The following is a 27,770-nucleotide window of genomic DNA, read 5'->3' as shown; positions in this document are numbered from 1 at the left end:
TTCTATTTTGTCTTTTTGATAATAGCCATTCTGACAAGTATGAAGTGGTATCTCACCATGGCTTTGATTTGCATTTCCCTGATGATTAGTAATCTTGAATATCTTTTCGTATGTCTGTTAGCCATCTGATGTCTTCTTTGGAAAAGTATGTATTTTTAGTTGGACTGTTTGATTTTTTTGCTACTGAGTTATATATATATTTTGAATATTGGCCTCTCATTGGATATATGATGTGCAAATATCTTCTCCCATTCAATAGGTGTTCTTTTATTTTGTTTCCTTCACTATGGAGAAGAGTTTAAGTTTGATATAATTCCATTTGTTATTTTTGCTCCAGTTGCCATTGGTTCTGAAATCATACCCAAAAAAGATATTGCTAAGACCAATGTCAAGGAGCTTACTACCTATGTTTTCTTCTAGAAGTTTTATGAATTCTGGCCTTACATTCAAGTCTTTAATCCATTTTGAGTTAATTTTTATAAGTGGTGTAAGACAGTGATCCAGTTTCAATCTTTTGCAGGTGGCTGTCCAGTCCAGTTTTCCCAACACTATCTATTTAAGAGAATTTCTTTCCCTGTTGCATATTCTTGCCTCTTTTGTATATATGGGGGTTTATTTGGGGGCTTTCTATTCTGTTACATTAATCTACATGCCTGTTTTTATACTATAGCTTTGTAATACAGTTTAAAATCAGGGATTGCCTCCAGCTTTGTTCTTTCTCAGGATTGCTTTGGCTATTCAGAATCTTTTGTTTCCAAAGAAATTTTAGAATTGTTCTATAAAATATGCCATTGGAATTTTGATAGAGATTACACTGAATCTGTAGATTACTTTGAATATTACTGGCTGGAATTTTTTTCATTCCAGCACTTTGAATACATCATGCCGTTCTCTTCTGGCCTGCAAATTTTCTGCTGATAAAACTGCTGAGAGCTTTATGGGTTTTCCCTTGTTTATAACAAGTTGTCTTTCTCTTGCTGCTTTGTCTTTTCAAGATTTTATTTTTTAAAGTAATCTCTATACCTAATGTGGGGGTGGAACCCACAACCCCAAGATCAAGATTTGCATGCTCTACCAACTGAGCCAGCCAGGCACCCCTCTCTTGCTAAGATAATTTTTTTATTCTTAACTTTGAACATTTTAATTATAATGTGTCTTAGCATGGGTGTCTTAGAGTTTTTCTTGTCCAGAACTCTTAGGATGTATCGTACAGATAGAGGTTTCTGTGCTTTGTCCTGCATCACCAATCACCCTGACCTGCACTTATACAGGCAGGCTAACGAATATTATTTGTCAGACTTGTACTGCACAAGTAACCATGGGAACCTTATTAGCTGACCTTTGCTGGCCTTCAGCTCAGAATTAGCTCTTTTGGTCTGGATTCCAAGAGCTATAAATCTCGCCTTAGATCCCCCCAGCTCCAGGTTGGGCTCAACCCCCAGAATGGAATCTGAGAGGGGAGGCAAGCACACTTAGCCCACACTCCTTGAATATGTAAAGATTACAAAGGAATGCAGTTCACTACAAACCACATGTAGGCAAACAAATGTTTAACTTCAGACCCTGTCATTTGCCTTATAAATAAGGCCCTTAGGGAGATGGTCAGTTGGAAGTCTCACTTCAGGGAAGAATACCCCGCCCATATCTCTTAATCAGGACTCCTACCTGGCTGATGAGGTTGGATTTTTTTTTTTAAGTTTTTATTTATTTATTTGACACACACACACACACACACACAGAGAGAGAGAGAGGCAGTGAGAGAGGGAATACAAGCAGGGGGAGTGGGAGAGGGAGAAGCAGGCTTCCTGCTGAGCAGGGAGCCTGATGCAGGGCTCGATCCCAGGACCCTGGGATCATGACCTGAGCTGAAGGCAGACACTTAACAACTGAGCCACCCAGGCACCCCAAGGTTGGATGTTTTAAGTATCCAATCTGATGCGATTGTGTCTTACTCTCTTTTGCTGCTCACTATTGCCCTCATCTATGTGCACGTTTCCCCTTTTCTTCTTTTTGTTTTTGTTACATTTTTATAATATCAACAAAGTGTTCTTCTCCTTCAAAATTGAGAGGTACGGCTGCCATAAATCAGAACACAGGGTTTCTTGGATCTGAAAGTCTATTTCCATTCCCATATTAGGAAAGTTTTTAGGCATTATTTCTTCAAATCAGTTTTCTGCCTCTTTCTCTTGATCTTCTCCTTCTGGGACCCCTATAACGTGAATGTTATTCTGCTTAATGTTATCTAATTGGGCCTTAAGCTATCTTGACTTTTAATTCTTTTTTTCTCTTTTTGCTGCACTTTTTGGGTGAGCCCTCCTGCCCTGTCTTAGTGTTTATTAATCCTTTCTTTGGCCTTTCTAGTCTGCTATTGAATCCTTCCAGTGTATTTCTAAGTCCAATTATTATATTCTTTAGTTCTGTGAATTCTGTTTGGTATTTTGTTGTATTTGCTATCTACTTTGTCATAAGTGTCTCTCATCCATTCGTCTCCTGATTTTGGTGAGCATCTATATGACCATTACTTTGAGTTCTTTTTCAGATAAATTACTTATATTCATTTCATTAAGATTTTTTTTGGGGGGGTTATCTTGTTCTTTCATATGCAACAAATCCTCTGTCTCATTTTTCTTGAGTCTCTTTACTTGTTTTACTTGTTTCTATGTATAAGGCAAAACAGCTCTCTCTCTTAGTTTTGCAGGAGGGCCTTGTGTGGGAGATAAATCTTATCATTTCTCCTTGTTCTATCTCATGGTCATCTTTAAACCTTTGTGATTGTCTAAGCAGCCTGACTTTTTCTTGGTAGTTCCATTGTTGAGTTGTGCCAAGACCTACTCCAGATGGAAAGATCTCAGTCAACACCTAGTTTCTGGCTGACTGAAATCTGTACCCTCAGGCAGCATCTTTTAAGGTATGCAAATATATATAGTCCTGTAAGACTACAACCATTTAGACCTGCTGGCCTCCAAGATCAAGTGATCTGGAAGTGTTCCATCAGTAAAAGTTGCAAAATTCTGAGCTCCAGATGGGTGTATGAGCTCCTCTCTAGGATGTACTAATGAACTGTAGTGAAGCCAAGTAAGAGCTCAAAGATGATATCTGCTGGCCTTCATTCTCTGAGAGTACTTTCATAGCTTCTAGATGTGTGGTAGCCCACAGGTTGAAGGTCCAGGTCAAGTAGACAGGCTGGGGATGTGTTTCAAGTCTGCTGTCTGTGTAGTGCCCTAGAGATGGGAGCCTGGCAAGAACTATCTCTCCAATTGTTTCAGGCCCATAGGGCCCAGAAGTATAATCTCGCTTGGCCACCAGAGCCAGAGGCATCCTTTGTGCGGGCACTATACTCTGCCCAGCTTTGGTGTGCCCACTGTAGGGTAGCAAATTATGGTGCTGTGTTCTTTTACCTCATCACTCCTAACAGTATCTCCTTTCCAATATACACAACTTGCCTGTGTCCCATCACACAAATAGTGGTTATGATACTGTGATAGGAACGCGCTAAAATTGGGAGATACTTACGTTCTATATGCCCGAGGAAAATGTTCCTGGTGAATATAAAACTCATTTACTAATGAACACGTAGAAAAAGCCTTGATATGTTTTGTTTGTATTCTACCTTTCAATTTCAGAAAAACAATCATTCAAGTTACTGTAAGCACAACTAATTTTTCTTATTTTATCTTAGGACCCAAAGAACAATGACCACTGTAAGGCTACCCAGCACTAGTGATAAGTAGTAATGATATCGTACTGCTTTAAACTGTTTATGGGAGGGGCAGGGGTTCAATATATTTGGGGGTAAGAGTACTAGAAACTAGGGTAACCATTTTAATCCCAGATATGCAACTTAAAAGCTAAGCGATTATGAGAAAGTCTTGTTTAATGCCTCTATACTTAAGTTCCCCAAATGCAACTGTAAAGTTAGAAAAACAAAACCTTTCCTGCCTACCATACTGAATTGCTTTGTCAACAAGATCATCCTTGTACTTGAACCCTGAACGAGCAACTTAAGAGGTGCAAAAACTGGATATTCACACATTTATCTTAAAGTTCTGTTTCAGAATTCAATTCTAATCTAAACTTTTGGAAAACAATGCATAAATTTGAGCCAAAAGCTAAAAATATTTTTACTAATTTTTTGTTTTGTTTTGTTCATTCATTGTCTTTTTCTAAAAAGGATGTTTCACACTATAAAAATCAACAAAGGTTATCGAAAAACATTTTCATTATTTTATATAGTACTGAAATGAACATGACATTGTACACTAGTTTATATATTCCATTTCCTTTCTCTTTATAGCCTATTTCATTTTCTCTCAAACTGTTATTATTATCATGGCACCCAAATTTGAGATATGCAGCTCCCTCAGGAGGTCAGGTATACGTTTTCTAAAAGCAGATAAATCAGACAGTGGGAGGGCTATTTGGGTAATGTTAACAATGCTCCCCACAGGACAATGTACAAGTCACATCTCTGATATTTGTCAGAATATCGCCTAAGTTTAAGAGAAAGTTCATGGTGCTGATACTTAAGGCAGAAAACCACCAATACCTCACTAAAGACAGAGTGATAGCTAGTCTCTATCTTCACCTCTCTCCCCTCTCCACCTGGTCTATCTTCCTGTCTCTATCTCTATCTCCCCTGAAAAGCTTAGAGAAATGGGAACAGACTAGAAACTTTAAGTAATTGAAAAAAATTCCTGGCTGTGGTGGAGTACTTTAGTCTAAGATCTATCCTTATGAATATTATAACCCTGGAGCTACCTCATTTATGCAACATTAAATTCATTTTTTTCTGAAAGCAAGGTGAGGTGACCTTCCTGAAGGTAACAACTGAAGTAAAATTCATACAATTTAAAGGAAAATGGGCAGGACAATTGTAAGTTCTTTTAATTATAGGTGCAACCAAAAATAAAAAATAATGTACCATACTATTCAGCACTGCTAAGCCATTATATAAGTGATACTTTCAAACAAAATGCTAATATATAATTATATATTAGCATATAATTATTTCATATATAGTAACTTATATAAGATATAATGTACTCTGTTGATGCCTTACTAATGGTGTAGGTAGAAACAATGCCATATCAAGTCTTAGGGGTCTCAGCAAGTCACTTATTTTCTTTGAAAAAAAAATTGGTAAGGACAGTAAAGTTGAAAATATTTACAGATTATATTTTAAGTCTCTCTTTCTTTGATTCTCTCTAGTTAGCAAAACCTATTAAAATAAAGCTATGATTCTCTCTCCTTTGTGAAGCTGGTATGCTTCTCCGAGTTGAAAACTGTGTTCTATTCCCATAATCCTCAGCATATAGAATAGTGTATTTTATGTAGTAGGAACTCAGCATACACTTATTAATCACACTGAATCATTATCCCAGTTTAAATCTTTCCAAAGTGGACTCTGGAAGGGCTATTCATTGGTAAACAAGCTCAGAATACATTTCATTCTCATTATATAACACTGAATAAAACTGTCTGCATTATCTAAATCTGGGCCTGAATTAAAGAATATTAATTTCTCAAGGTCCTATATATTAGAGGGTCTGGTTGTAATTAGCATAATCCTAGTTCTCCATTATTGTTTCAAACTATTATTTCTCCATTCTTATGTAAAAATACTCCTTGAGTTTTATAATGATTAAAGAAAGAATATAATCTTTCATCTTAAAGAATATAATACTATATCCTAAAGCACATAGCCTCTTTCACCCCAATGCACTGTCATTTAATGATTTTCTAGTCATTTTCCCACACTAAGGAAAGACTTCAGCCCACGTGTCTCTATCTTCTCTTCCTGTCTATCCTGTGTTCCACCATCATTCTGTTTTACTCCAGTATCTATCTGGATAACTTATCCAACATTTTAATCTTAGAGTTTATGGACTTACTCAAATCTAGTTAACTTCAATTCTACGTCCCATTAACAATTCATACCCATGGACACCCTTCTGACTTTGTTATCATCTAGAATGGCACCACAGCTGAAGTTTTAAACTCTCATATCTCACTTCTCTGCCTTTTGCTTCTTCTTTTCTTGCTACTTTTCGTATCATAATCATCTAACCAGGAGTGTGTCTTGACCTTTCTTCTCAATATTCTTAGTATTGTGAAATATTTCCTGAAGTCTCTGATGCAATGTATATGCTTACAGCTTCTAAAACCATACCGTTGTTCAACTCTTGTTCCTTCAGTTCCAGATTCTTACATTTAGTGGATACTGGACTCCATGTAGCTCCTTCAAAGGTATCTCAAATTTGATTGAATCCAGTTGCCAACCTATTCCTCAGTCTACATTTTTCAATGCTGACATCACTAACCATTCTGCTGCCAAAGTAAAAACTTCATATATATTTTGATAAAATTTTTAAGTATCTAACCAAATAGTTATTAAGCTCCACGTATATGAAATCAAAAATATTATCAGGAATTCTTAACCCTAGCTCTAAACCTAATCCTAACTCTAACTCCTAACCTTTTACCACCAACCCTTAACTTTAAACTTAACCTTAACCCTAACTATTTCCCTAATCCTAAAGTAATCCCCCTGGAGAGGTCTCTGAACTGTAGGATAATAGACGAATACCATCACCCTGGCTCTAAACTGAACCCTAACCCTAGATCTTAGGGGAAAAATTTTTGGCATATATACATAATTTTATATAGTGCATGTATATATATATATACATACATATGTATACATATGTATCATTGAATGTGCATATACACACACACAAGAATATTACTCAGCCATAAGAAAATGAATTCTTGCCATTTGCAGCAACAAGGATGGAGCCAGAGAATAATATTCAAGTGAAGTCAGTCAGAGAAAGACATACCATATGATTTCACTCATATGAGGAATTTAAGAAATGGGGGGAAAAGGAGAAAGAAACAGAGAGGCAAGCCAAGAAAAAGACTGATGAGAGAATACACTGATGATTACTAGAGGGAAGATAGGTGGGACGATGGGTTAAATAGGTGATGGGGATTAAGGAGTGCACTTGTGATAAGCATCAGGTGTTGCACAGAAGTGCTGAATCACTACACTGTACAACAGAATCTAATATTACACTGCATCTTAACTAACTGGAATTAAAATAAAAACTCAAAGTATATAATTCATCCTTTCACCTTGCTAAAACCTTGTCACCATTAAATTCCTTGTCTTTTTTCATTTTTTTATTAAATTTTATTTAAATTCTAGTTAGTTAACATATAGTGTAATGTTGGATTCAGGAGTAAAATTCAGTGATTCAATATTAAATATAATATTCAGTGCTCAACACAAGTGCCCTCTTTAACAGTCAACATCCATTAGCCCATGATCTGCCTACCTCCCCTCCATTAACCCTCAGTTTGTTCTCCAGGTAAGAATCTCTTATGGTTTTCTTCGTTCTTTTTTTCCTTCTCCTATTTTTCCTCTTTGTTTTGTTTCTTAAGTTCTACATATGAGTGAAATCATGTGGTACTTGTCTTCCTCTGACTGACTTATTTTGCTTAGCATAATTACAGTCTAGCTCCATCCCTATCATTGCAAATGGAAAGATTTCATTATTTTTGATGGCTATGTAATATTCCACTGTATATAGATACCACTATATCCATTCAACGATCAATGGACATTTGGGCTCCTTTCATAATTTGGTTATTGTTGATAATGCTTCTATAAACATCAGTATTTTTGTATCCTTTGAGTAAATGCCTATTAGTGCAATTGCTGGATCATAGGGCAGTTTAATTTTTAACTTTTTGAGGAAACTCCATACTGCTTTCCAAAGTGGCTGTGCCAGTTTGCATTCCTACCAACTATAGAAGAGAGTTCCATGTTCTCCATATCCTCACCAACACCTATTGTTCCTGTGTTAGCCACTGTGACAGGTGTGAGATGGTATCTCATTGTGGTTTTGATTTGTATTTCCCTGATGATGAGTGATGCTGCTCATCTTTTCATGTGTCTGTTGGACATCTGAATATCTTCTTTGGAAAAATGTCTATTCATGTCTTCTGCCTATTTCTTAACTGGATTATTTGTTTTGGGGGTATTAAGTTTAATAACTTCTTTATGAATTTTTGATACTAACCTTTTATCAGATATGTCATTTGCCAATATCTTTTATTTTGTAGACTGTCTTTTAGTTTTGTTGATTGTTTCCTTCACAGCATAGAAGCTTTTCTTGACAAAGTCCTATAGCTCATTTTAGCTTTTGTTTCCCTTGTCTCCAGAGACATTTCTAGTATGAAGCTGCTACAGCTGAGGTCAAAGAGGGTACTGCCTTTGTTCTTCTCTAGGATTTTGAAGGTTTCCTGTCTCACATTTAGGTCTTTCACCCATTTTGAATTTATTTTTGTGTATGGTGTATGAAAGGGGTCTGGTTCCATACTTTTTTTTTTTTTTTAAAGATTTATTTATTTGAGAGAGAGAAATTGTGAGTGTATGAGCAGGTAGAGGGGCAGAGGAAGAGGGAGATAAGCAGATTCCATGCAGAGACTGGAGCCCAACATGGGGCTTGATCCCACAGTCCTGATCACGACCTGAGCTCAAATGAAGAGTTGGATGTTCAACTAATTGAGCCACCCATGTGTCCCACAGTTTCATTCTTTTGCAGGTTGCTGTCCAGTTTTCCCAACATCATTTATAAAAGAAACTGTCTTACCGTAATTGGATATTCTTTCCTGCTTTGTTGAAGATCAGTTGACCATATAGTTGTGGAGCCATTTCTGGGTTTTCTATTTGGTTCCATTGGTCTTAGTATCTGCCAGTACCATATTATCTTGATTATTATAGCTGTATAGCATAGCTTGAAGTCCAGAATTGTGATGTCTCCAAGTTTATTTTTCCTTTTTAAGATTGCTTTCGCTATTCAGGGTCTTTTGTGGTTCAATACAAATTTTAGGACTGTTTGTTTTAGTTCTGTGAAAACTGTTAGTGGTATTTTGATGAGGATTGCACTGAATGTGTCGACTGCCTTGGGTATTATAGACATTTTAACAATATTTGTTCTTCCAACCTCACCACTAAATTCTTAGTTGGTATTGCTGCAGCCAAAAACACTCATTCTCCAGCTTATTACATGTAATCAATAATTGCCAACCATTGTTATACATCATGAAATACTAAGAAAAAGAAATATTTACTTCATCCTACTGGGGGTAAAGGACTCTTTTATGGCAGCATCTTCTGAGCCAGGTTCAGGCACTGTAGGCCTTTCCCAACTCTAACTGCTGACAGGATAAATGTCTCAGTCCAACTCTGGCCCAATAGCACCACACCAAGGTGGATAACAGAGCAGTGGAAATCTCTGCTAATTTTAGTGGGATTTTCCTCAGCTGCTGTAATACCTTTATTATTCTTCTGATCACTTACTCATCACATAAAATCTAAATTCCTAAGTGTGATATTCACAGCTTTCATGATGGTGCTTCCACCAGTAAGTATGTGGTCTTTTCCCCTCCATCTGATCTCCAAACATAATAAACTACATGCCATTCCCTAAATGCATGCTTATTTTTGATATCTGTCTGCCTTTTCTCCTATTGCTCTCACTACTTGAACTATTCTTTCCTTGACTAACTTATTACCACCCTCCAAGACTTAGTTTTTGTTTGGTTGGTTGTTTCATCACCTTTTCAGGATAAGATTTTTGTTTATTTGGTTGTTTTATCACCTTTGCAGGCTGTCCAAGATTTCCTTCAAACTCCTCTTCCTGGGTTCTAGAGAATTCTGTGCTTAATTCAAGAAGCTGTACTGTATTTTAATTTGGGCCTCACCATTGCTCAGTGAAGCTAACTGGGAGCAAATGTTACCTTTCATTTAAGATGTTCAGAATCTCACCCATATTGTGACATGGGACACACAACTTCAAAATAAATCGATAAATCAGTGAATGAATGAATGAGGAACAATTTTGTTTATCCTTGCCAAAGTAAATTAAAATATAAAGCCCACTCTTCCAGTTACTCTTATAGGAGTCACATCACTTCATCTGGACTTCAACTCAGCAATGTTGAGTACTTATTAAGTCCTAGACATCAGATGGACTCTGGAAGTACTCCTGTGAGTGAAACAGTGTTCTCTCCCTTAAAAGCATCACCAATTGGAATAGGAACCGAATAGTTAAATAAAACTGCATACTTAAAAACCAATGATATACTATATGGTGACTAATATAACATAATAAAAAATAAATAAAACTGCATAATACAACATATAATACAATCTCTCCCTCAATCCGACCTTTTTCCCTTTTGTTAGAAAATATACCTAGGACTTGCAATTTGCAAAAAAAAAATAATAGAACTATGCAAATTATTTTATTACCAAAGCTCTTGAAAGACTATTCTAAAGCTGCCTTTTCCAATTTCTTTCAATGTTCTTGCTTTTATATTTAATCTCCTGCCTTTACCAATCTGATACTACTCTTTCTATCACTGATGCTCTCCTAACAGCCAAGTTGTATTCAGGCATAGCTATGGACACGAACTGCTGCTTTCAGTTGAATATGCATTTCTAGGATAAAGCTGATAGGAAGGCTACTACAAGCCAGCAGCAAAGAACACACTTCTTCCTCCTTCATCCTTTCATTCCTCCTCTAGTGCCCTATATTTTGCAAAGCCTTAGAGGCATGTGACAAAGAAAAATGTAGTCTGCAGAGCCTTAGCCCCAGTGGTCACTAAGCTGAATATAAAAATTCTGACAGATAATAATGTAACAACTTACACACTCAGGTTCTGTCTTCAGATATTCTCTGACACTTTTCTTTATAACTTTCATGAGCTCCCATGGCTTCAACTATTAATGCTGTACTGATTTTCTACTCTATCCATTTCTACTCCATCTCCCAAACTCTATCTCCACATAGTGACTAGGTACATACTTTCACTTACATAATTTCTACCACATTCAAGATAGATCCTCTTCTCAGCGAAGACAGTCATTAATAGTCTTTATACTATAAATGCTACCATAATTTTTCTAGTCAATCAGTATTGTGCCTCCCTCTATATATTCTGTTCTTTTTTTCGTTTATCATATACAATTTGACATCAGTCTCTGTTAAGTCTGTAAACCTCATTCCTGCTCCATCAATGTCTCATCACTTGTCTTTAATTACAAAAGAATTTTCTTGTAACTTATATCTGTAACTCCTGTTTTCATTTCACTTCAGTTTGTCCGACATATGTCCGACATAATGCTGTCTAATTTATCTTGCCTATCTCTGAGCACACTGTACACCTGGAATATTCGCCATGCCTCCCACTGCTTTACAAATTAAGTGTAAACTTTTCAAGTGGGTCTTCATCATATAACCTGAACCTATATTACCAGCTTTATCCTTCAATGTTTATCTGCATTACTAATATATGAGCACATTTATATGGAAATTTGAAACAGTGATATAGTTAAAAGTAGAATGTCTCCACTTTACACTATTAAAAGCAATAAAATCAAACCACAGCAGTCAATATGCCAAAAAAGCAATAATGGCAAAAGTAGAAAGGTAGTATCACCACAGAAGGCATTAGGCAAGAATACAGAAGCAAGAACCAATAAAACTAATTATATAAATTACTAAAGCAAAATGGATTCAAAAGTAGAATTATCCTAAATATTGCTCTATAATTGTCACAAATGCATACCTAAAAAACAAGTCAGAATACTTAAAAATAAAATGTAAAATTAGGTTAGTCTACCAAAAAGACCAGTTGATATTAACTCTCAAATAATACAAAAGAGAAAATTGCCATTATGTTAAAAAATATAATCAAAATTGTCATTTAATAATTTTGATTCTCTATGCACTGAATAACATGAACTAGAAATATATAAAGCAAAACCCACAAATTAATTCATGTTGAACTAAACATTTCATTTAATTTCTTTGTTCATAAATTATCCATGGAACAAAAGTAGCAGTGTTTCTGTTTGATAATCTCAAGGAAATTAAACAAAACCTTTTAACAGAAATTTATTTTTCCCTGGCTTTGTTGAAGTTTAATTGATAAATAAAACTGTACATATTTTAAATGTGTAATGTGACAATTTGATATATGTTTGCATAGTGAAATCATGACCACAATCAGGTTAAGTAAAACAACCATCATCTCATGTAATTATCTTTTTGTGTGTATGGATAAGAATATTTACAATCTACACTCTCCTAGCAAATTTCAAGTATACATACAATACAATTACTACCTATAGTTACCATGCAATACATTAGATAGCCAGAATTTACTCATCTTATAATGAAAGGTTTGTACCCTTTGACCAGCATCACCCCCATTTTACCCATCGCCCTGGCCCCAGATAACCACCATTCTATACTGAGTTCAACATTTTTTGTTTTGGTTTTTTTTTTAGATTCCACAAATAAGTGAGATCCTATAGTATTTGTCTTTCTTTGTCTGGCTTACTTCGCGTAATGTCTTCTAAGTTCACCTATTTTATTGCAAATGGCAAGATTTCATTCTGTCTCATGACCGAAAAATATTGCATTATATATAGAGTGAATATCTACCTATCTATCTATCCATAACTTTTTTTTAATCCATTCATACATTGACAGACACTTAAATTGTTTCCTTATGTTGGCTTCTGTGAATGAAGCAGCAATGAACACAAGAGTGCAGATACCTCTTTTAGATACTGACTGTCTCCTTCAGAAATATACCTAGAAGTGAGACTGCTGAATTAATGGGTTTCTATTTTCAATTTTTAAAAAATCTCCACACTGTTTTCCATAAGGCTGTACCAATTTATATTCCTAGCAACAATATATAGGGTTCCCTTCTCTTCACATCCTTAGCAATACTTGTTATTCCTTATGTCTTTGATAAATACCATCCTAAAAAGAAAGAGGGATGATATCTCATTGGGCTCCTAATTTCATTTTCCTGATGATTTGTAATATTGAGCACCTTTTCTTTTATCTGTTGCCCATTGGTATACTTTTTGGAAAAATGTCTATTCTGGCTCTTTGTCCATTTTTAAGTGGATTATTTCTGGTTTTTGTTTTTGTTTTTGGTTTTTTTGCCATTGAGTTGTATGAGTTACGTATCTATTTTTGATATTAACCCTTTATCAGAGATATAGTTTGCAAATATTTTCTGCCATTTAATAGGCTGTCTTTTCAACTTATTCATTATTTATTTTCTATGGAGAAGCGTTTCAGTTTGATGTAGTCCTAATTGTTTATTTTTGCATTTGTTTCATGTGCTTTTGGCATTCATATGCAAAAAATCATTGCCAAGACCAATATTGAAGAGTGTAAGTTATTAAAACTGGCAAAATTGCATTCAGAGACTACTTGGTCTTTTTTTTTGCTTTTCATTGTAAACGAGAAAGAAAAAACTAAAGTATTAACTCAGCTTGTTAAAGGAAAAACAAAATAAAATTATAAAAATCAGTCAAAAAGAGTAGTTAACAAAGAAAAAAGCTAAAACTAATGACTTAGAGAACAAAAATAATCATCATGAAAAAATCAGAATTTGGTGTGTGAAAAAACAACTACAAGGAAAAAATTTAACAGGGTCAGTCAAGAAAAAGAAAAAACAAGTCTAGTGAATGAAAAAAGAACATGACTACAGAAGAAGAAGAAATGAAAAAATATATATTTCATATAACTTAATGATAATATATTTGAAAACCTCATTAAAATCATCTTTTCTAGAAAAATGTAGCTTGACCATATTGACTCAAGAATTAGAAAACATTAATCATGCCAAAACCAAAAAATACACTGAATAAATTTTAAAAATACTTTTCTTCAGAAAAGAGTCAAGCTCAGGTAATATATATAGGGGGGAATTCACCATCATGTTTACACACTTATGACCACCTTGATCCAGAACTACATTTTCAATATTGAATACCAAATGTAATGACTTCCTCTGGGGCAAAGGCTGGGCACATTTGCTGCAAGCCTCCATAAAAAAGTGTGGCTTTCCTACATTCCAAGTTTATCAGCTGTGATAAAAATTCCTTGTATATATGTAGCATTCACCTGACCACTTTCCTTTTACTCCTCAAGACTTAGAGCCAAGATGAACCTATGCAAACATGAAGCTCACACTACTGTTGTATAGGAAGCAATAAAATCTCTGCTTTTCACCCAGGAGTTTCATGCCTTCTCCCAGCATCTGTGAAACTATTGCAGGCTAACTTGTTAGCTTACAAGTGAGGTAAAATCTCTAACTCATCACATGTCTTATTAGTATCATGGGAGAATTTCTCAAAACTTTAAGAAACTGAAATGTGTTATGCTATTTAACAACAACAACAAAAAACCTTATTTCATTTGAAAAACTCTTGTAAAAATCTCTGATACAAATATCTTGAACAAAGTACAAAATAGAAGAACTACAGACCAATAGATATTCATCATTAAATGGGTATAAATTGAATCCAGTAATGTATTACAATTTTAATAAAGCCTAACCAATTACGTGTACATAAGAATGCAATCTCATATGTGGAAACTCATACAATAATTACTTTAATTGACTAAATGAGAATAATCATATATTTATGCTATTACTCTGCAGTGGGGAGGGTGGCGGAATTTCAAAAGTGGCAGTCCCACTAGGAAATTAACGTTACCTGGAAAAAGCATAATATCCAACGTTGGGTGCCTGGGTGGCTCAGTTGGTTAAGCAACTGCCTTCGGCTCAGGTCACGGTCCCGGAGTCCCGGGATCGAGTCCCGCATCAGGCTCCCAACTCCATGGGGAGTCTGTTTCTCTCTCTGACGTTCTCGCCTCTCATGCTCTCTCTCACTGTCTCTCTCTCAAATAAATAAATAAATTCTTTAAAAAAAAAATACCAACGTATAGAAAAACTGAAATGGATTATGGCCAAGTGATTTTAATAGATGCCTCTAGGTAGTTGGGGGGCAAAAGCTAAAAATCGTGATAGATTGTCAGTTCAAAAAATAAAAAGCCAGGACGCCTGGGTAGCTCAGTTACTTAAGGCGTTGGCTTCAGGTCATGATCCCAGGGGTCTGGGATCGAGTCCCACATCAGGCTCCTTGCTCAGTGAAGAGTTTGCTTCTCCCTCTGCCTGACACTCCCCCTGCTTGTGCTCTCTCTTCCTGACAAATAAATGAATACATAAATAAATAAATAAAATCTTAAAAAAAAACAAAACAAAAAAATCCCAAAAACAAAAAATAAAAGGCCTATTCAAGCTTCATGTATAGTGCTTTAATGTAGTGTTAGTAGATATTTTGGAACATATCTGCAAGATGTAACACAATGCTGGAGAGAGATGCAAAAAGAAGAGAGGCTTCTTCCTTGTTTAATGGATCATGCTCTACTCAAACAACCAAAATATCTTAAGTTTATATTTGGGAATCCCTTATACCAATGCTACATATTTCCTTTACATTCTAGTGTTACTCCTTCCTGATTTCTGAGTATCTATGATCATTGCAGCACTGAATCTGTGCGAAAACTTGGTGCTCCCCGGTATAAAATGAGGTCCATATACACAAAGGAATATTAGCCGTCAGAAACGATAAATACCCAACTTTTGCATTCACATGGATGGGACTGGAGAAGATTATGCTGAGTGAAATAAGTCAAGCAGAGAGAGTCAATTATCATATGGTTTCACTTACTTGTGGAACATAAGCAACAGCATGGAGGACATTAGAAGGGAAAAATGAAGGGGGGGTCAACCGGAGAGGGAAAAGAACCATAAGAGACTATGGATTCGAGGAAACAAACTGAGGGTTTCAGAAGGGAGAGGGATGGGGAGATGGGTGAGCCTGGTGATGGGTATTAAGGAGGGCATGGATTTCTTAGCATACTGGGTATTATACACAATCGATGAATCATGGAACACCACATCAAAAACCAATGATGTATGGTGACTAACATAACACAACAAAAAAACTTTTTAAAGTAAATAAATAAATAAATTAATTAATTAATAAAACTAGCACTCTTTTGCTACCAGTCCTCAAATTAAAATGTTCATTCCTCAAAGAACCATATAGTCGAACAAGTTGGTTTAAAAAGGCAATATGGAAAAAAAGGCAATATGATGAACCTAATTAATATTATGACATGTGATTGATGTTTAATCCTGTTAGAATTGTTAAAAATATTATGCAAGCCATGTTCTTAATTTTTAAAAATTTCATGTTATTTTAAAATATTTTGGGGGGCAAGAATATTAGCATTAAGACAAATTATTCTTGCCTAGGAGGGTCACTGCTCAGCTCTTATCTAAATGTTTCCAGGTTTTTTACACATTTATTACCCACTATTAAGATCACAGAATATGTAATAGTTTTTATTTTATTTTAATCATACCTAATGTATCAGGTCAGTGGGCCAGCGACACAATTTATTGTACGTAATTTGTGCGATGTTACGATATTCAAGTTTGTTTTTCGCATCTCCCATCTTTCTGCTGACTGCATCTTTAAAACTGACGCTAGGGTTTTGGTCGTTCAACAGTGAGTGCCCTGAACTAGTTGCGTGAATGTGGTGATGAGTGGACAATAGGAGAATAATTTTTTAAATTGTAATAATCTTTAAAATTAGTTCAGAGATTAAATTTGTTTCTTATTTTTACTATTGCTGTACCTGGCTGTCTAATGAGGCACTGAATCACTGCCTCTGTATTAGCTAAGAATTTTCCACATGAAAGGGTCAAGAAATGATTTAATAGCCAAATATGGGACTATTATAAGTATTTCCTGAGAGTGAAATATAAATATGAAGCCAAATAAAAACCAATAAACTCCACAAAGTATTGGGAGATTGTGTCTTTTAGAACTCAATTTGGAAATTGTTCTGTCTCCCAAAGATCCAATGTAATGCATTACACCTTTCTCATATCATACCCTAAATTATAGGAAGAAGGGCAAGGTTATAGAAAGAGAACTAGAGAAAGGCACTGACATAGAAAAGCAGTGGGACTTCTGAGGATGGCTAATAATAGATTAAAATTAAAACTAAAGATTAAAATACCTGAAACTCCAATTTTGTTTGGATCTTTCCAATAATAAAAAAGAAAGATCAGTAGCTATAGCTATAGTACTTTGAAGAATATGCTATACTGAGATTTTAATCTTAATTGCATTTGGTAATTATAGGCAGTTAATAAAAACCCATTTAACACTTTAAAAAATCTTCCATTTAAAGATATCTGACATGAAACTGCCTACCAAAAAGTTGATTTTAACTCCAGAACTATATTGCATGCTATCTGAAATTTGTATATATTTTTTTCTTAAACCATTTTATTGGCTGTTTGTATTTCTAATTCTATGGCATGTTTTCTTACATCCCCAGTTAATTGTACTGTGGCTTTTATGATCTTTTGTTAAACAATTCCTTCAGGGGCGCCTGGGTGGCTCAGTGGGTTAAGCCGCTGCCTTCGGCTCAGGTCATGATCTCAGGGTCCTGGGATCGAGTCCCGCATGGGGCTATCTGCTCAGCAGGGAGCCTGCTTCCTTCTCTCTCTCTCTCTGCCTGCCTCTCACTGTACTTGTAATTTCTCTCTGTCAAATAAATAAATAAAATCTTTAAAAAAAAAAAAAAAAAACAATTCCTTCAGATGATCCATAATTGTGATCAGTTCTTTTACCCGGGGGGGGACACCCCAGATTAGTAATACAACATATGTAATGATGCCTAATGAAACTTGTTTCTTTATGGGAATGCTTCATATTACACACATATTTATAAATTTTTAAATAGTTTTATATGAAAAATTATATTGTCTTTACATTATTTAATGCCAATAACTGATCATAATCATAAATGGTGTCACTAATGATGAGATAAGTAAATTTCTAAACTGTGTATGTTCAAACTCTATGCTTCTGTTTACATAGGATAAATGCATAGCAAAGAGCAATCCAAGAGCTGATAAGAAGCAATTTCATATAAATTAAAGGTTACTAGAGAAGTATTATTCAGATATTTAGCAGAATCCTTAATTGCTAGAAAGCAATAGACAATGTAATCATTTTCATCTAGAGGGAACAGATTGGATGGCAAATTTCTCGTGTATTATCAAGGAGAGAGGGGGAATGAGAAAGAGAAAGGGAGACGTTCAGATTTTGCATACAACATGAGTATTCAACTAAAGTATCAGGCTGGCACAGTACGGAAAGTATCTCTGAAATGCTTCTGCTTTTAGGCATTATTATGCAAGTGGACAGCAAAATTACCAAAAAAGCATATGTTCATCCATTTATTCATTCAGTCATTCAATGAGTATTCACTGAGTGCCTCCCTTGCGCCAGGCATAGTTCTGAGCTTTTAGGATACACAGAAGAATGTGACAGAAAATCTGTCCTCACTGACAATATGTCAGTACTGCAAGATGCAGGCAGACAACAAACAAGTAAAAACAAATGAACAAAACAAGTTCAGATAGAGACAGGTACCAAGGACAAAACACAAAACCAGGTGATGTGGCAAGTAGCTGGAGGTTAAGTACATTTCAGAATGGGACAGCAGAGACAAGATTTTGGATGAAAAAAATAAAAATCTCCATTTTTGAAAGGCTAGTTATACAGGAATTTTTTCTTTGTCTCTCTCCTGCTGACCATATTTTGCCATTTCACTAATTATTATTGTTCCATTAAAGTGCTGAAATGCCAGTCAATAAATGATTATTGAGATCCCACTGTGTTCTCAGCACCAGTACAATTGGAAAATGTGGTTGAATTCAAACAGCTAATTCTACTGCTGTGATAAAATATGAGGTAGAGAGTGATGCTTAAATCAGTAAATAACTTAAGCCTTCTCTTTTTGAGGTGTGCAATTGAGTCTAAGCCTCTCCAGTCCATTCATATATCACAAATCTTGAGATTTCAGGAACTTCTCTAAGAGAAGGCATCATTTATTGCCACTAGATGGCACCAATTATTTCCATATTTTTAGGCCCCCTCCTCCCAAAATACCCCTTTTCTATGTAATGGCCATATGTAAAATGGAAGAGTATTAGCACTATTATTAATAGTACTATTATTAGCACTATTATTAATAAAATTATTGTTCCTCTATTAATACTTTTCTGTAGGAAGGATCACAGAAATAGCACTACAGGTGGTATGTTCATTCACTGACATACTTGTTTAAGGTATATATTTCCTCCATTTTTTAAAATGGATTAAACAGTGTCTTTGAAAATGTAAAAAGGAAGAAAAGTAATTTAGTATATGAATATATATGATAATGGTGATATAAATATTAGGATCAAAAATAGCTTATAGATGTATACAATATTACATACATCTTTAAAATTTTTTACAATTTTTTAAAAAGATTTTATTTATTTAGTTAACAGAGAGCGACAGCAAGAGAAGGAACACAAGCAGGAGGAGTGAGAGAGGGAGAAGCAGGTTTTCTGCTGAGCAGGGAGCCTGATGCAGGGCTCGATCCCAGGACTCTGGGATCATGACCTGAGCTGAAGGCAGAGGCTCAACAACTGAGCCACACAGGCACCCAAGAGTTTTTAGAATTTAAATCTTTGCTTCAAGATAAGAAATGAGTGCCTCAGACTACTTGCTAGTTTGACTATCACTGTATTTCTTTCATTCTAAGACAGTCCAAAAATAATACTCACTTTAATATCTTCCAGAGTTTTTTGCCTCATGGTAATTAGTGTTCGATATCTCTGCTCTTCCTCATAGAGCTTCTCTTCATAGATTTTTTTTTCACTTATGAGATGATCAAACACTGCTTGTGCCTGCTCCTTTTTATATCTCATGGTTATAAATTCATTCCTATGAAGAAAGAATTGTATTTGCCATTAATCAATTCATATTTTATTTTTTAAGATACATTTATGATAGGGGCAACTGAGTGGCTCAGTGGGCTAAGCCTCTGCCTTCAGCTCAGGTCATGATCTCAGGGTCCTGGGATCGAGTCCCGCATCAGGCTCTCTGCTCAGCAGGGAGCCTGCTTCACTATCTCTCTCTCTCTCTCTCTGGCTGCCTCTCCGTCTACTTGTGATTTCTCTCTGTCAAATTAATAAATAAAATCTTAAAAAAAGATACATTTATGATATATTTTAAAAGAGCAAATATTAAAAAGTCTCAGAACTGAAGGGCTTTGGAAAAATTCCCTAGTTCTTTCCATAGGCCAACTTCCATAGAGATATGTCTAAATGATTCAGTTGTAAGAAAATCTCTGGAGAAATTTAGTGGATTCTCTTGGTTGCCTACACAGCATGCCTCTATTTCATTGCCGTTCTAAAAGAACCCCTCCTCCATGCAGCATATAACACCAAAGATACATTCTAATTAGATTGAGCCAATTAGCATGTGGCTAATTATTTAGAAGTGAACATAAATACTACCATAGCTTAATAAGATGAAAGACAAGGACCTAACTGCATGTAGAAAAGGCTCAACACCCACTAAATGTGAATGAGTCATGTTTTCAAACTTGATGACAATGGACACTGTGGAGAGAGAAAAAAAATGAGTACCTAAGGTTGAGCTGTTGATTCACTAATGTCAACCAATTCTGCAGCTTACCCTACCCAAGGGTCTCTGTAATATAAGATGACACATTTTCTATTGTTTAATTTAAGCTGTTGTGTGAACATGTTTGTTTGTGCTTAGGTGGGTGTATTTTGTCATTTGTAACTAAGTATATGCTGAGACAGATATTAAATGGTTTTTATTTAAATAACAACACTAATAGAAAAAGCATAAGAAAGTGGTAAAAACAATAATGAAAATGAACGTGCTTTAGAAATAATTGCCAAAGTTGATCAGCAACACAGAGGGCAGAATAAAGAGCTGCAGAAGTGCAGCACTGTCTTACGTTACCCTTGTTTGTTTTTATCTCTGCTGGTATAGAAAACTGAGTCATCCGCACAGTTACCTAATAAGGCAGCAGAACTAAAGTTTTTTTTGGTGGGGGCTGAAATGTTAAAGCATGCTGAATATAATATCTTATTTAATACAACAAAATCCTATGAAAGTATAATCATTATAGCAATTTACAGATGAGGAAACTAAACTTTACCATAATTAGCTTATATAAGCTACTTAGTAAACAGCAGTACCAGAATGCAAATCCAATTTTATCTTACTCTATTTGATTCAGCAGCTCGACACTAAATATGCATTTTTTTTTCTCTCTTTCCCTACTATGGCTATTACCAAAAATTTGAAAACAATGTTTTTTGTTCACATTTTTAGATGTGAGCCTCTCCTTCTGAATAGAATAAGGTCCTTCCCTTTTATCTGCCTTGCTCAAATCTGTTCCATTTCATCATTTATACCCCAAACATCCAAAATTCTTATGTGACATCCTATATAAATACTCACTAATATCAATATTATGGAACAAAGAAACCATGAAATTTACATGGGGAAGAGCTAGTATGACTAGAGCCAAAAAACCTCACAGTTGCTCCCAGCAAACATCTCTATATTTTGACCACATATACTTTGTTCTCCACACTAAGAATTTTGAGTTTGGATTATATTCAAGACAGCATTTTTATTAGTTAATTATACCCACACATATATTATATAGACTATATATGCTTATGTGTATATCTGTGCATGAAAATAGTGTTTCCTTTCTCATAATGATAAAAAGAATAAACTCTGAAGTCCTATGGGTCTGGCCCTAAATCCTTTCACATTCTACTTAAGAAACAGTTGTAAAAATCAGAGTCAAGGACAGCTTCGATTGCTATTACTCTAATCATCATATTTTAATCATTTTGCATATGCAAGTTTGTATTTCTAAAATTATCTTCAGATAGTCAAAGGTACATTTTCCCATTTGTCATTTCTTTGTCCTTCTTCGTGTCTGGCTCTAGGCACACTGTAGGTTCTTAATAAATAACGATTAACTTGATATGGTCACCTATTGAAAATAACAGTAGATTATTACTAATGTAGTTTATTTGCAATAATCTTCTTTCCAACACTAGTTTAGTGAGTCAGTATGGACAGTTTTAAGGGCACATGCTTTGGAATGAGATGGACCTAAACTGGAGCTGGCTTTAACCACTGATTATCTGTACAAAGACAATCATTTAATTTCCCTGAGCTTCTGTTTCCTCAGTGTTCATATGAGAATGTTATTACATAATTTAAGAATTTGCAGTGAGAACTGGATAAGATGAAGTACACAGATTGCCCACAAAGTGCCTGGCACATTAGGAAGTCAAAAAATGGTATCTTTAAATATTATTTGACATTATCCATAGTCATTGTAAATTAATAGAGCTATAAATAATGTCACAGGATCAATTATTCATTTTCTCCCTTTCCTGGGAGAAAGCAAAGTTTTGTCAAGTTCAGAGAGGGAACTGTTTCACTAGGACATGGTGGCCACTCTTTTCCAAAGGCAATGTAATATAGCCACAGAATAGAAGAAAATGTTATAACTGAAATAATAACAATTCTTAAACTAAATCTTAAACCAAACTCCTTATAAACTAAACTTAAACTAAACCTTTATAAGTCTAATGTGAACTATAAAATTTTAGACATATCACTGAGCCTCAAAATATTCTTACAGATGTCAAATAATGCGAATATCTTTGAAAATAAACATTTCCTTGCTTTCTTACATGATATACTGAATATGATTTTATGTCTTTCAGATAAAGCTGAATGATCATTTTGAACATAAGTTTTTACCCCATAGTAACAGCTAAATAAATCCTTGTTGAGTGAACTGACTTGACTTGACATTATAGTATGGTAATCAAGCTGTGGGTAACTGTTTTTCTGACATTTTATCCCTCAAGTGCTATGATTTTGTTAATGCTGTGTTAGCCTTCTTATTTGAATCAAACTGTAATTCCTAAATGTGACCGATGCATGTCCTTCCTGTAGTCCTTCAAGCTCTGTTCGCAACATATTACAAAACAGATAATAAGAACCAAAAGGAATAAAGGAAGAGTATGTAAGTTCTAAGTGAGGGTCTTAGGAAATACCAAAGGTCTTAGAGTATGAACATTCTTTGAGTGAAAAACCTTACTAACCCTTGCTAGGTAACCCTTGCCCCTGATTAATAAAGGGACCAAATAAGAGGTTTCCGAAGACAGTAAATATGAACAAATTACATAAGGTTTTGTAGAATATCTGTTTCTAAAGGATTACTTCCAAACTTACCAAAAGAGTTTGGGTGAAAAAGCATATATTATTAACCATGTCCTGTGAGTAATACTGAAATTTGTGGGAAAGATTATCAATTTCATAATTAATATAAGTTCTCATACTTGGAAAACAATAAGTATTCCCAGTTATTCAAGTAAAAGTAAACCCAGGAGAATAATAAAAAAATGAATTTAATTTATGCTTTTTTTTTTTTTTTAATGTAAGCTCTATGTCTAGGTAGAGCCCAATGTGGGGCTTAAAGTCACAAACCTAAGATCAAGACCTGAGCCCAAGAGTCTGATGTTTAATTGACTGAGCCACCCAGACGCCCCCACAATTCATGTTTTTAAGCCAAAATGATCAAATATCACATGTATACTCTGCATCAAATAATGATGGAAAATAATGGACCATTTTAAGAATAAACCTTAAAGAAATTTGACCTTATCTCTTTTAAAAATAATATATTGAATACTTAATATTTTGATAAAATTTAAGTACTTACTTTAAACTCTCAAGTGTCTGAGCAAAAATATTACTTTCTTTCTCTTTTTCTTTTAAGTTCTTATTCAACTTCTCTATTTTTGCAAGATAAATAATCGTTTTACTTTTTGTGTTCTCTATTTCTCTAAAAATCATTGAGTGTTTTTCCTGGAAAAGAAATTAAAGGATGTTTTATTTTAAATACTAGAATTTTCAAATCCTTGCAACTTAAGGACACAATTACATTTGGCCACATAAATAATTAAAAGCAAATAGAAACTTGTTAACAGTATAGATTTCATTTTTTTTATTTATTTGACAGAGAGAAATCACAAGTAGATGGGAGGCAGGCAGAGAGAGAGAGAGGGAAGCAGGCTCCCTGCTGAGCAGAGAGCCCGATGTGGGCCTCGATCCCAGGACCCTGAGATCATGACCTGAGCCGAAGGCAGCGGCTTAACCCACTGAGCCACCCAGGCGCCCGAAACTTGTTAACAGTATAAATAACAACTTAGGTTTATGTTCTTTCTCTTCTCCATAGTTTTATCAGATAAGATTGTCTAAAAGATGACTTAGAGGGGTGCCTGGGTGGCTCAGTTGTTAAGCGTCTGCCCTCAGCTCAGGTCACAACCCCAGGGTCCTGGGATCGAGCCCCACATCAGACTCCCTACTTACTGGGAAGTCTGCTTCTCCTTCTCCTTCTCCCTCTCTCTGCCTGCCACTCCCCCTGCTCCTGTGCTTTCTATCTCTTTCAAATAAATAAAAAAATAAAATCTTTAAAAGATGGCTTAGAACTGTATGTCTCTCTCACCACATCTCTCTTCCTCTGTCTCCATTTTCCTCTCTCTACCCTTACTGTCTTCCCCTCCACATACTCCAATATAAGGACACCTTAAGGGCATGTCCTTTCAAAATATAAACAGGTGGATGGGGTGCCTGGGTGGCTCAGTTGGTTAAGTGTCTGCCTCCAGCTCAGGTCATGACCTCAGAGTCCTGGGATCATGTCCCACATGGGGCTCCCTGCTCAGGGGGAAAGTCTGCCTCCACCCCTCTCCCTGCTCATGATGTCCCTCCCTCTCTCTCTCAAATAAATAAAGTCTTAGAAAATATATAAACATGTGGTTACTAGTCCTCAAACATGTACAATGAAGGTGGGCAAGGATATACATGGTCCTGATCTTTCAAACAAAACAAGTCAATGTTTAATACCAGTATACTTTCCCAAAGCTGGCTTGTGCAAGTCCAAACTGAAGATTTGATTTTGCATCTATTTTTTGCATGATACTTTCATCACTGTTGATTTTCGTATTGACTGAATGATTTACTGATCGGATGACTGATTTACTGAATGCTGTGCCCCACATTTGGCATGGCTTCTAATTAGTGCTACTCTCCCAAATGATTTCAGATATCAACTGCTCCCTTTGCTCCTATTTTCTCCCACTTTCCCCCATATGCTCTCTGATTCTTTCTCTGCTCTTACAGATTTCAAGAAGAAAGGCTAAACTTTTATATTTATTTTCCTATAAAACTCTGCTATTTGTCCATGACTTTCAACACTGTGTACTGCATTTGCATTTTCATACTTTCCCTTTGTTTCTTTTTCTGAAAGTTCTGGAATTAGTCTACTGATAAATGAGGGTTTTTTGGTTTGCTTGTTTTAAACATCTAAATGTAGCTGAAAGATGGTTTACTAGGATTCTTCAATGCGACCAATAGGCTATTAGATTATTACTGGGGAAAAAAGTCAATTCCCTACCCCCACAAAGTGTGAAGAAGTACTAGTATGGAATAAAGTAAGTAAGTAGGAGTCAAAGAGGATGGGCAGCTCTGGGTACATCATGCTACCACTAAGTTTGAATTTTAGGTCAGATTCCATAATTCATGCCTTAATCTTGAAGAAAGATTCCCACAGGAAACTCAGAAGACATCAGAAGCAATGGTATCAACAACTTAGACCATACCAGCCAGTTCAGCTGTGCTGAAGGTGGTGTCAGAAGACTCTACACTAAAGGACAGAAGGAGACAGTGCGTTCCCTGCAGACAGCAATGAAAAGCCAAAAATGGTCTTTTGCCACTTTAATAGGTACCATCAGTGAGGCTTTGGTAAACGTGAACAGCACATTGCTGTCCATGGCATCAAAAATATCAGAAACATCATTATAGTGAGCTGAGTTTAGAGAGAAGCAGTTAGATGTCATGTGTCAATCAGGAGTACAAACCTGCACACGTGCAATGAGCAGAAGTTTGCTCCCTACCCCCAATGGCCATTTGTAAATCTTTTGATAAATGCTGAAGTGCCATCAGAACAAAAGGGAATAAAGGCATAAAAAAGCACATTTAATGACATTAAATGACCATTCTTTGGCTTATTTCTTTCTCTAGCCCTGGGGGATACAGGTTTCAGGAATTTGGAGGTTTTCCAACCCAAGAGTACTTTCATGTCCAGCTCGGGAAGAATCTAAAAATCTGAACTGCAGTTAATAAATGTTTTATTATAAAACATTTTTCATCATTTCCTTATCTTCCTAAAACTTTTAAGTCACATATTTAAAAAATATTAGGTAATAAAGATTATATTCAAATTCTGAATTATTAACTTCAAATTATATTTTTAATTTTTATTTAAGATTTTAAAAAAGATTTTAGATTAAGAATTTTAGGATTTTAAGATTTTTATTTAAGATTTATTTCTTAAATTATCTAAACATAATAAGTTTAGAATCTATGCCCAAGATTTAAACTGGGGCTAAAAGAGTAAAAATTCAGTAATGGCCCAAGTTTAGCTTGGCCCATGACTGAAATGCTTATGCACAGTAAAAGATAGAATTATTTGTCTTAAAAATTATTTTTCTTAGAACTTAAGTTCTTAGAAGACAGAAATAGGGTCTATAGTATGGCTTGTACCCCTATCAGCATCAAAGTACTTAATAAATTCTATTAACAATGCTTGACATTACAACATTTTGGAGTTCAACAGCATGGCACATGAGCCATTTCTTCATCTGTGTGTTGCCCATCTCACTAGCTTCATCTCTTTTCTCTCTTATAATGGGTACCCTGCTCTCTGGTCATACCAAACTACTTGCAATTCCACAAACACATAGCACTATTCCATATCTTTGCTTTTCAAACAGCACCTGTTTCTAAAATGCCCTTACTTCATTTCTTCATCAATTTTAAAATTATATAATAATAATAATAATAATAATAATAATAATAATAGGAAGAAGAGGAATCATCTCCAGTGACAATAATTTTTTAAGGCTTTTTGTGTTTCATCTATACTCCACAACAGCATGGTACTATAAGTATTTAACCTTCATTTACTCTACTAGTAATTCTCATTTTTAGATATAACCTCTGAAAAACCTTCCCCAGTTCCCTCAGTTCAGTCAGGTTTCCTCCTCCATGACACTCTTCCACCTCATTATACTGCTGTCATGGCTTTGGTCACAGCGTATTAATGCTCTCTATGACCTTGTCTGTTCCCCAACAAGATGACGAACTTTTTGAGTGAACAAAGTTCTCCTTTTACTTCTCCAATTCTGGCAAATTTCAAAAATGTTTAATATATCTTAAGTGCTTAACAGTGATTGGAAAGACAAACTTATTTGAAGGACAAAAAAAGAAAATTAGCCCTTCTTCTCTAGCCCTTCAACTCCTAGTACCTTCTATAATATTGAGAGCACACACAAAGAATGTGTTAGCTCATATTCTTCATTGAAATTTGTTATATTTATTAAACATACCACCTTTGGCCAATTTTAGTTAATATTTTTTAAACTAGTATCTAAATGTGGACATGAGAACTGGGTGGTTTTCTATTGCCGTGTTTGACACATAGATTTTTCCTTTGTGACTTGTTAACAATAATTTGTTGTCAATAACAGTAGTATGCTGAGTAGTAGAAACTTGTCTGAATGTTTTTGTTCCTGATTTTAATGGAAACACTTTTAATCTTTCACCAATAAGTAGAGCGTTAGCTGGAAAATACTGGTAGAAAATCTATGACACATTATCAAGATAAGGATGTTTTCATTCTATTTCTAGATAAGTCTTTCTGAAAATCATTAGTGGCTATAGTGTTTTATTAAATCTTTTAGGTTATCTTTCATTTCTGAAAATGTACTGAATCATAGTAGTACAGTTGATCCTTGGACAACACAGGTTTGAACTTGCAGGT

General features: G+C 35.1%; 1 protein-coding gene across 2 annotated transcripts in view; it reads right to left on the bottom strand.

The window, feature by feature from the left end:
• Nucleotides 1–27,770, bottom strand: part of CCDC178 (coiled-coil domain containing 178) — a 442,908-nt gene that overhangs the window by 242,453 nt on the left and 172,685 nt on the right. For both annotated transcript variants that reach the window (XM_059140259.1, XM_059140258.1), the window contains 2 exons: nucleotides 23,610–23,755; nucleotides 19,594–19,753 (listed from right to left, as the gene is read on the bottom strand). In XM_059140259.1, coding sequence (XP_058996242.1) covers nucleotides 19,594–19,753; nucleotides 23,610–23,755 — 306 coding nt within the window. The remainder of the gene's footprint in view (nucleotides 1–19,593; nucleotides 19,754–23,609; nucleotides 23,756–27,770) is intronic.

Source organism: Mustela lutreola, chromosome 11 (assembly GCF_030435805.1).
Source record: "Mustela lutreola isolate mMusLut2 chromosome 11, mMusLut2.pri, whole genome shotgun sequence".
NCBI lineage: Eukaryota > Metazoa > Chordata > Mammalia > Carnivora > Mustelidae > Mustela > Mustela lutreola.
Note: the sequence above shows the minus strand (reverse complement) of the source record. Positions and strands in the feature narration are given on the sequence as shown.